Source organism: Ananas comosus, linkage group 7 (genome assembly GCF_001540865.1).
Source record: "Ananas comosus cultivar F153 linkage group 7, ASM154086v1, whole genome shotgun sequence".
NCBI classification, from domain to species: domain Eukaryota; kingdom Viridiplantae; phylum Streptophyta; class Magnoliopsida; order Poales; family Bromeliaceae; genus Ananas; species Ananas comosus.
In genome coordinates, this window is record NC_033627.1 from 3286243 (window position 1) to 3296862 (window position 10620).

General features: G+C 41.4%; 2 protein-coding genes across 3 annotated transcripts; one reads left to right on the forward strand and one right to left on the reverse strand.

Moving 5' to 3' along the window:
* Positions 375–2570, forward strand: LOC109713357 (indole-3-acetate beta-glucosyltransferase-like). The gene is made up of 2 exons (XM_020237401.1): positions 375–1191; positions 1709–2570. The coding sequence occupies exons 1-2, from the start codon at positions 541–543 to the stop codon at positions 2468–2470; spliced, it is 1413 nt and encodes a 470-aa protein (XP_020092990.1). The 5' UTR covers positions 375–540; the 3' UTR covers positions 2471–2570.
* Positions 3296–9022, reverse strand: LOC109712996. Of its 2 annotated transcripts, XR_002217022.1 has the most exons (7): positions 8460–9022; positions 6637–6793; positions 6115–6291; positions 5943–6026; positions 4606–4687; positions 3652–4162; positions 3296–3521 (listed from the first exon to the last, which is right to left on the reverse strand). XR_002217022.1 is itself a non-coding variant. In XM_020236898.1 (6 exons), the coding sequence occupies exons 1-6, from the start codon at positions 8852–8854 to the stop codon at positions 3705–3707; spliced, it is 1353 nt and encodes a 450-aa protein (XP_020092487.1). In that variant the 5' UTR covers positions 8855–9022; the 3' UTR covers positions 3394–3704. The 2 variants fall into 2 exon arrangements, 1 of the variants encoding a protein (XP_020092487.1); XM_020236898.1 differs by having other exon boundaries at positions 3394–4162.

The window sequence follows — 10620 nt, forward strand, 5'->3', positions numbered from 1 at the left end:
AATGTCCATTGCAATTTTTATTTTAATAATGAATCAATTATTTTTGACTGATTTGTCATTCTATATTTGATTTTTGTCTCAATTATGAACCAATCATATTCTTTTAATTGTTGTTTTTTTTTAAGAGATAGGTTATCCGCTTCGTTTATTTAATTTAACTAGGATTCGAACTTAAAATTTCAAGTATCAATTATTAAATTTTTTGCCACTTGCACTAGAACGGTCAATAGTTTTAATTGTTGTTCGTTCGTAATATTTAATTTTGCCCTTCAGCTTTTATCTGAGTCTGAAAGAGACTCGGTGTATGAGTGTATCCTCCTATGTTTCCATTTCCATTTTCGGAATCAAATACTAATTTTCCATATAAAGCAATTCACCCCACATTAGAAGTGTCCAAGTCCTTACACAACAGTATCTGTAAAAAAAAGACAAATTCAAGTACCAACCGTTGCCTCACTACTGCTACTACTCTCACACTTCCCCACAAGGATCCTCCTCTCTCTCTCTCTCTCTCTACAAGCTTTCTCTCTCTACATCTCCATGGCCGTGGCTCATGTCCTTGTGCTCCCTTACCCTAGCCAAGGCCACATCAACCCCATGCTCGAATTCGCGAAACGCCTCGCCGCGAAGGGCCCTGCCGTCACCGTTGTCGTCACCCGCCACATCCTCGCCTCTGTCGGCGAGCCCCGCGACGCCTTGGGCCCCGTCCACCTCGCCGCCATCTCCGACGGCCACGACGCCGGCGGCTTCCCCTCCGCCGCCAGCCTCGAGGCCTACCTCGCCGCCCTCGGCGACGTCGGCTCGCGCACGCTCGCCGATCTCATCGACGACCGCCCTTTCACGTGCCTCGTCTACGACACCTACGCGCCGTGGGCCGTCCCCGTGGCGAGGCGGCGCGGCTTGCCCGCCGTGGCGTTCTCCACGCAGTCGTGCGCGGTGAGCGCGATATATTATTACGTCGGCGGGGGGATGCTCCGAGTGCCGGCGGAGGGCGAAGAAGGGACCGCGGCGGCGGCGGCGGTGGAGATGGCGGCGTTGGGATTGCCGGAGATGGGGAGATCGGAGTTCCCGTCCTTCGCGCTGAAGGACGGGTCGTACCCGACCCTCGCCGCGTTCGCGCTGAGCCAGTTTGCGGATCTGGGGGAGGAGGATTGGGTCCTCTTCAATTCCTTTGATGAATTGGAGAGCAAGGTGAGAATTTTGATATTGTGTAGAAAATTTTTTTGAGCTCACACTATCATGCATGTGCACATGAAACGACATGCATGTTGTATACAAAGCTCGAAGGTGGTGGCATGGCGTGGCAACGAGATGCTAAAAGATGTGCATGTTCATGAACATCGAAAAGAAAAGGAGTTTTTTTTTTAATATATATCACTCATTTTTCTGAATATAAATATATAAAAATGTGCATGTTCGTGAACACAAAGAAAAAAAGGGAGTTTTTTTTAATATATATCATTCATTTTGTTGAATATAGATATATAAAAAAATTATTATTTATACAAACACAAAATTTCTTTATCTAATATTTGTCTTTTGAAATTGACCATATATATAAATTAATCTAGCGTGGTGACTAAGAGCCTAATGATTGGTATACGAGTTTCAAGTTCAAACCTTGACGAGGTATCTAGCATGCATGCTAACTCTTTCTCCTTCAAAATCTTGCAAGCTTACTACATTTTCATTTTTCTCTTTCCGGCAGGTCTTGACACGCTTGAATCGCCATTTCCGCGCGCGAGCCATCGGGCCCTGCGTCCCACTGGTGCCGACCGAAGCCGGCAGCACGTACGGCATGAACCTGTTGGCCGCGGAGGAGGACACGTGCATGAAGTGGCTCGACGCGAAACCCCCCGCCTCCGTCGTGTACGTCGCCTTTGGCAGCTTTGCCTCCTTACCCCCCGAGCAAATGGCGCAGCTCGCGCAGGCCCTCCTGTCATGCAACCACCACTTCTTGTGGGTGGTGAGGGCTTCGGAGGAAGAAACCCTACCCCCGCAGTTCGCCGAGCGGTTGAAGGAAGACGGCGGCAGCGAGAAAGGATTGGTGGTGAAGTGGAGCCCGCAGGTGCGGGTTCTGGCGCACGGGGCGGTCGGGTGCTTCGTGACGCACTGCGGGTGGAACTCGACGCTGGAGGCGATCGGGTTCGGGGTGCCGACGGTGGCGATGGGGCTGTGGACCGACCAGCCGACGAACGCGAAGCACATGGAGAGTGCGTGGGGGTTCGGGGTGCGGGCCGCGGCGCAGCGCAGGGATCGGAGAGGGAGAATCGTCAGAGCGGAGGAGATCGAGAGGTGCGTGAGGGAGGTGATGGAGAGGGAGGAGATCAGACGGAATGCGAGGCGGTGGAGGGCGGCGGCGGAGAGGGCGGCCGGTCGCGGCGGGAGCTCGGACGTGAGCTTGGATGAGTTTGTGGGGTTTTTGAGTGCAATGAAGGGGGGGAGACAGGGAGGAGGGACTAGGGAGTGAGTGAGAAAAGTTTTGAGGGTGGAATTGTGTTAATTGTGTGTGTTAGGGAGCAGAGGGAGGAATTTTCTTTTCGTGTGAGAGAGAGAGAGAGAGAGAGAGAGAGAGAGGGGCAGTATGTTACTATTTGTTTTACATTTTTTTAGTTATATTATCTGAAAATATTAGGTAACTAGACTTTGAATTTGATAGCTCAAATAGTAATAAGTTAGAAATGTTGGAATAAATTATAATGGAGAGTGGTAGAATAAGCATTTCTTATGATAATACGCGTTCTGATTTTTTAATTTTTCAGTATTGTGATGTAATTAATTATCAAACTAATGCTTACTGTTGTTGTTGTTGTTGTTGTTGTTGCTGCTGAACTACAATTCACAGCCAAATGATCCCAAATGCTTCCTAAATATACTATGAATAAACGTTCATAGGGATATTTGCTGATATTCATGTTTACGTGCATACGCATGGTTTTTATATGAACAAGCAGCCAAAAAGAGTAATACACAAACAAACTGTACCAAAAAAAACAGTTTCCGAGATCGAAAGATGCACGCTCCATAACATCCTTTGGCATTGGAAGCGGGAGAAAACGCATGAACAGTGCTCAAAGTACAGGTGATTTGGAACTCCCGAATTTTAGTAAACATATAATAGCATATTCCGTGACTTTTTCCTTTTCAAAATATAGAAAACAAAAGCAGAGGGTCTATAGCCAAGCCAGAAAAGGGAGTTGAAGAAACCATTTTGAAATTACACAAATTTGGATGTTTATTCCCACATTTTCGAAATAGTATTTCCACCATAATTTTGTCAGTAATCCTAAGTAGATACAAAGGGGGAAAAAGCATCTTCCTGGCTACGAAATAACAGATTTAAAACTAGTAATTGCAATTTGCGATACAAAGTGCAAGCTTAAAAATCATCCCGGCGAGTAAGAATTCATCACATACCACTTTGTCATTGAACTTCTTCAACATGTCAGGGAACAACTTGTTAGCCACAGCATTGTCGACAAAGTATAACCTTCAGTATCATTGTCCGCGAGTCTTAGAATCTGCAATCAAATCATATATTCATGTAACAGCAAGGAGAATCTTAAATTATAATGCAGTACATCCTTGTGCAAGACAAGGGATCCAAAATTACGGGAGTATAGAATAGGCTTCACTATACGAAATTTATACTTGTGGGGGCAAAAACCACATTTCACTTCGGAGCACAAGTAAAATCCATCTCCTCACTTCTTTTTCCCCATCCTTTGCACGGCTCCACCGACCAACAAGACCTTCCCAATGATGCCCGTATGTAGCACGCAGACAGCAGCCACCGTCCCGCCGATCACGACCCATTTCCAGTCGATTCCGTGACGTTCCGCCTTCTTTGCTTCGGAATCATCATCAGCACCTGCTTCTTCCTCCATGCCATCGGTACACTGTTCTTGATCCAAGAGACTATAACTTCCGACTGTCGGGATCTTTGTAGTAATCCGCGCCATAAGAGCGCTTCGGGATAATGTATTCTCTGTTCTCCTCATCAGCTGATAGGCTCTCATGCCGGACTGTAGTTTCTTAACTGCCCCCCACATGCCGTGGCGGACCCCCACTTTTGCGACATCCTTAGGGATGCCCATGTCCTCATAATGGACTAGAGTGACCTCGCATGCAGATAGTTGCCCATCTTGTTTCCGAGATTCCACTGCAGTATGCATACAAGAACCAAGAAATTTGTTAAAGACCATTCTTTTAATTGGTGAGATACATGTATATCAGTTATAGAATAACTAACTTCTAGTTAGTTGATATGCTGACATGGTGGTGAAAAGCAAAAATCAAATGAAATCCAAATAGGTAGGAAAATTTAGATATAAAAAAAAATTTTCAATCTGCCTTTTGTTTTAACCTTGCAAACCTGTAAAACATGACAAAATTAACAGCACCGGAAAGTAAAGGAATTTCCAATGTAGTTTGCCTTACATATCTACTCAGGAAGAACTTTTTGAAAACAACATCAGGAGACAGACTACAAAATGACTACACTGAGTCCGTACAGAAAAATGCATCGCCAGTAAACTCTGACAAAAAAAATTATTTACATTTTGAAGGAAAGTAATAGTAAAATGAGACAGGAAGTAAATGTACCAGGTCTGATGCGCCAGCTTGAGAAATACAATTCAACTCGTCTTGGCTTTTCATTCTTACGTAGGGATGGATACGGGACTCCCTGCAGATCAGCAATATTGTCCAAATCAGAAGCATAAACATACCAAAAATCTCATATTACATACAAGCAAATTGCTTTTTCCCCCCCTTGGCAGTCTTCCAAGGAGCTCATAATGGTAGACAGTGATCAAATCAAGAAACTTATAAAGTGAAGCAGCACTAAATGATGCTAAAAGCATTAGAAATAACATTTATAGCAGCTGATCTTCGACCAAGCACTTGAATGCTAACTAAGTATCACTAACAAGAGCCAACACAAATTTGTGAGGGCTAGTATCTGTTAATGTAATGAGACGACAGCAACAGAATCTATTCATGAGATCCATTTTTCACGATAAGAAAAAGGGCACAGTTTACAAATGTAAGACCTTGTTGACAGATCCAAGCTCGATTAGAAGCCATAGAAAGGCAGGTCTGTCTTGATTGAGGCGGATATGGGCAGCCTAAATAGAACACAAGGCAGGTATAGGTCCTAGAATTTCAGATTGTTGCAGGTTTGGCCAGCGGATGGGTTGGGTTCTAGGTTCACCCTGCCCTGAACCAACCCCATAAAAAAAAACTATAAATATTTCAGCACGAGAAAAAACAAGCAATATGCTAATATATTAATAAAATTTGGTGTATCCTGTAGATTTAATTTAATGGTTGTAGTCAGAAGGGGATGAGTTTCAGGTTGAGAAAAGGTGGGATGGGGCAGGGATTTTCTAAACAGGGCGCAGATGAGCACAAGATGGAGATGACCCTGTGTTTATCATCAGGCTGGTACGAGTAGCAGCCACTCTGCTCCTAAACCTGTCACAATGGCATTCCTAGGCAGAGAGATACGATGGCCCATTTTATTATTCAATCCTTCAATCCAGATTTCTTTTTCACATCTAGAGAATCAAACTATCAGCATGTCAACCAATTGCTTATGCTATGTTAACAACCACTTGCTGCTACTACAAGATGGGATAATCTTTGATATGCAATACTCGGAGAAGAGATGCTTGCTGTTATATGTATTTTAATATCTATAACCAAGGAAAGCTTGTCAACCAATTGCTTATGCTATGTTAACAAACTGGAAAGAGGCGGCAGAGAATTTTATGCTCCAATTGACTCTTCCAAAATATGACTTGGCAAAATCCATAGTCATAAGACACAGCGAACATAGACAATGATGTACAGCCCATAAGTAAAGGATATCTGTGATGTGATCGTCATTGCTGAAAAGATAAAGCAACACTTAAAATTTAGGTTGTCATAAACAGTACCTTAGTAACACAATAATAAGTTTTCCCGGACTCCCATATCCGTCGACCAAATATATATTCACGATCGCTGCAGAAGAATGGGAACTGAAAATTGGCACATATGTATTCAGGTTGTTAATTCGTAGATAATGTTATAATGTCTAAATTTTTTGTAATTGGCACTCGCTTTCACCTTTTTAATCCAGTGAACAATCATAGTTCCACTCTGAGGGAACTCCTCCAGAGTCTTGAAGTATACAAGCATGGGATCCCATTTGAGCCGAAAATCATCATCCCAGAAGAAATCTCTAACCAATTCTGGAGTTGCATCCTCAAAAACAGTTCTGCTGCGATAGATTATAGGGCTGACCTGTGGACAAGAGAGAGCATCACATCATATAAAAGTGAGACCTACAAAATTATTACAGAAAAAAACAGTCTCAACATGTTTACCTGGTTGCTCAGAAAATTGGTGTCTTCCCAAAATCTAAAACCAGAGATTTTCTTGGCCATTATCAATTGAGAAAGACGCAATGAACAGTTTTTTTAATGGCAATGCCAGATGAAATGAAGAAAAGAAGTTATATGTACACTAAAGCCAAAATAGCAGATAGTTGAGGCAAGATAATCGGTAAAAATTAACATGTACTCTATTAAGACAACTTAGGTTTATGTTATAACAAGCTTGTAAGACAATTGGCAGACTGCAACAAACCTCAGGCTCATGACGCCAGGCTTGATAAATCATGTTGTGGGTAGTACGCTCCATCAGATTCTGCCAAGCTGCATCTCCAATCTTACCATCCAAAAGATACAGCAGGTGCTCTAGATCTTTCTCAGTAACAACATCATGCTCACCCTCAAAGGTTACACTGCAGCAATAGAAAAAGCTTGTCATACTATAGACCTTTATAACTTAAAATAGTTAAGAATATAAAAAGAGAACTCAAAAGCTAGCAAGAGAACTCAAAAAATATGAACATGGCAAGTGTGCTTTGGAGGCAGAGTCCGAACAACTAAATATGTAAAATGCGAAGCATATCATGCATACTACAGATGCTCCTAGTGATAAAATATATCCTTCAAGTATCCTTAACAAAAGGCTAGTTCCACCGAAGTAAATAAGGCTACAAGAAAACAAGCAGTAAACAGATAATCTCCTACAACAAATAATCATAACAAGAAAGTCTCGACCAACCATCAATGCCAATTTGATATTGAACTCTCACACGACACGGTATTCTCTCTCCAAGTGATAGAAAGCTGGACATGCATACCATTTTACAAACTGATCTCAAGACCATATAATGAAGAAAAAAAAAAACTTCTAGAAACTGTCACGGATTGCATGTAACTTAACACCAGGAAGCTTCTTTTCCGTCTTCTCTCGTTTTTCTCTTTTTTTAAAAAAATATATAGAAAGCTACCTGCTTTGTTCTCTTTTTAGAAAGTCAACTCAGCTAAAGATGTGAAGCAATTAGGCTTCAAACTTGAGAACTCGAGTACCAACGGTCAAGCTCTTAGTCAGATGAGCCAAGTATGGTTGATCTTCTCTCGCTTTTCTTGTTGTACGGAGAATAATGCCGGCTAGACTATAATCTAAACTCTCCATTAATTATATTTAGGGTAAACTTCAAATACCACCACTGTGGTTTCGTATTTTCTCACTTTAGTACCCTGTGGTTTAAAGTATATCAATTTAGTACCCTGTAGTTTCATTTTTCTCTTTTCGCCAGTCCCTCTGTTAACTTTTCGTTAAATCATATACAAAAAACTTCAGATACCCCACCTATAATTTATCGAATATTCACTTTAGCACCTTTTAGGTTTTAATTTTATTACTGATTTAACAAAAAAAATTAGTGGAGGAGATAACAAAACGGCAAAAATGAAATCACAGGGTACGAAAGTAATATACTTTAAACCACAGGGCACTAAAGTGAGAAAGTGTGAAACCACAGGGGTGGTATTTGAAGTTTTCCCTTATATTTACCTAGATTCCAATAAGCTTCGAGGTTTTTCTCTACCTTGTGAGCTTTCCTTACGCCAATAAGAAGATACTGCAGGAACTCACTATTAGGGAAGGATACTACAGATAAACCACATGGCCTGTTAGGCATTGTCCAATTCGCCTCTTGATGTACAAACCCAGCCTTGAGGCAAAATCTGGCAGGTACCAAATAGAAAACTAGCAATCCAATCAACAATTCCATTCAGACCCCTTTCCTTTTCCATATCTACCTACGTAAGATCCATCTCAGTCCTCAAATGCATCAATTCAAATATAATCACAATCCAAGAGAGAAAAGAAAAGGGCTTATGACATAGACATTTTCTCCCCCAAAAATCAACAAGAATCAACATATAACCTCCAAAATTGCACCTTAAAATGGAAATTTCCAATTGCTGATCACAGAACAATCAAACAATAATAATAACGATTAATAGCATATAAACAAGAATTCAACCATTTGCATTCCCAATTCACAAAAACTCATTAACAAAAAAACCCCAAAAGAATCAAAGCAGCGTGTATACCTGGAACTCCCATCGCTCATTTCGACCAGGGGCAGCGGCGGCGGTGGCGAGGGCGACGCCGACGACTCCTCCGCGCCCTTCCGCGGCGCCGCCTCGCCCTTCCCCTTGAAGCTCGCCCACAGCCTCCGGCACACCGAGAACGCCGAGAGCGCCGTGAACGCGAGCCACAGCCGCCGCGCCCCGAGGCCCGGGGGCGCGGTCCACGCGAACCGGAGCTTGCTCCGGAGCCCCAGGAACAAGAGCCCGGTCCACCGCGGCCTCCACGACCACCCGATCACCAATCCGATCATCACCGCCACCCAGATCGGCACCGTGCAGAGGAGCAAGTCGATCGCCATCTCCGCCACCGCGGGGCGCCGCACCAAGTCCGCGAAATCCGCGTAGATCTCGCCCATCCTCTCCCCTCTCCTCCGCGAAACCCTAATGCGTCGATCGATCTACATAAGCGACCCCTAAAAGAAAAAAGTGGTTTTCCTCGTTCGGTAGAGAGGGGGTGGTGGATTCTATTCTATTATAAAATACATGGCAACGTATTTTGGGGGCGAAAATGGTGGGATTGGGGAGAGGAGGAATTAACTCCGGAAAAAATGCATCGAGACCCCTCACCTATAGCTTTTCTAAACTAGACCCCTCCACTGCAGTTCTTTTTTCTAATGGACCCTGTGAATAATTCTGATGAATTAAATTGGGATTTTTGTTAAATCCATCCAAACTTTTACTACATTTAATATTTTCAACAATTATCTCAGTAATTTAGTAAATAAGTTTTAAAATATTTAATGACTAATCGCTACTAAAGATATAAAATGTATCACTAATTATTTAATAAATAAAATCAAAATAATTAATAATTAATGGCCAATATATATCTGTTAAATTCAACATAAAAAGCTAGAAAACAAAAAATCCATACATATAGAAAGAAACTAAAGATGAGGGGGAAATTTCTGGAGAGCTATTGTTGAGGGGTCTCAATGCATTTTCACCTTAAGGCGGAATAAGCGTACGAATATAACGTTGCGGATAATGGTTATTCAGGGAATACGGCTAGGGGAGGGGGTGACGTGGCGCGAGGCGATTGGGGGACGGGCTTGGAAGTTACCGCGGGCATGGTGTGGGCGGTAAGTGTACCGGGTGGTGATCGTAGCGACCGCACCGAGCGGGTACGCGGATTCGCATATTCAGGTCTGACGTGGCAGGGGTTGAATTGAATTTGCTTCGGTTGGTGCGTCAAAACTCTACCGTCTCTCGTGTTTCATTAATTAATGGAGATTTTTCCTTAATAAAATTAGAGTGAACTTCAAATACACCCCTGTCGTTTCACATTCTTTTACCTTAGTCCATATATTTAAAGTGTATCAATTTAATTATTCTGTGGTTTCATTTTTCTCTTTTCGTCAGTCCCTCCGTTAATTTTTCGTTGATGCATATACAAAAAACTTCAAATACCCGACCTACGGCTTACTGAATATTCACTTTAGTATTCTTTAGTTTTAACTTTGTCACTGATTTAATGAAAAAATTTAGTAGAGTAAGATACGAAAGTGATATATTTTAAACCGCAGAGTACTGAAGTGAGAAAGTGCGAAATCACATGAATAGTATTTGAAGTTTTCGTATAAAATTATAATATTTTTAGAGGTAAATAAGATTTGTTTATTTTTTAAATATTCAAATTGAGATCCACGTTGTTAACAAAATTTTAAAATTTATAACACTAGTTATCTAAAGACTAAATAATCTCAAAAATTATTTTACATTAGCTGCTATAAATATTGAGGACACTTGAATACTAAGCATGTATAGTAGTGAAAAGTCAAAGAAAATTTTAATTTTTTATATCTATAAGTAGTAAATCAAATCAAATTTAACATGATACATAATAAAAATTCTATGCAAGTAAATTAGATCATTTATTTCTTTAAAATATGCTTGCAGTAATAATTTTTGCATATATATATTTCTGAACTACACGTGTTTGCACGTATATTTCTTATTAAAAGTAATAATTTGCACCAGTAAATTTAAAAATGATCTTGAGAATAGTTTGTACTTACATGTGCAGGCTGAAAATTTAATTCATACCAGCATTTACATTATTACATATGCACGAATATTGGCAAATATATATTGAACTATATTATATCTATACACCTATAAG

What these genes read in the sequence shown, in the direction of transcription:
- LOC109713357 (XM_020237401.1), top strand. Translation starts at nt 541, where the DNA reads ATGGCCGTGGCTCATGTCCTTGTGCTCCCTTACCCTAGCCAAGGCCAC. An exon ending in TTGATGAATTGGAGAGCAAG is followed by an intron (nt 1,192 to 1,708) that starts GTGAGAATTTTG and finishes TCTTTCCGGCAG; the next exon opens with GTCTTGACACGCTTGAATCG.
- LOC109712996 (XM_020236898.1), bottom strand. Translation starts at nt 8,854, where the DNA reads ATGGGCGAGATCTACGCGGATTTCGCGGACTTGGTGCGGCGCCCCGCG. An exon ending in ATGAGCGATGGGAGTTCCAG is followed by an intron (nt 6,794 to 8,459) that starts GTATACACGCTG and finishes CTATTGCTGCAG; the next exon opens with TGTAACCTTTGAGGGTGAGC. An exon ending in AAGCTGGCGCATCAGACCTG is followed by an intron (nt 4,163 to 4,605) that starts GTACATTTACTT and finishes TGCATACTGCAG; the next exon opens with TGGAATCTCGGAAACAAGAT.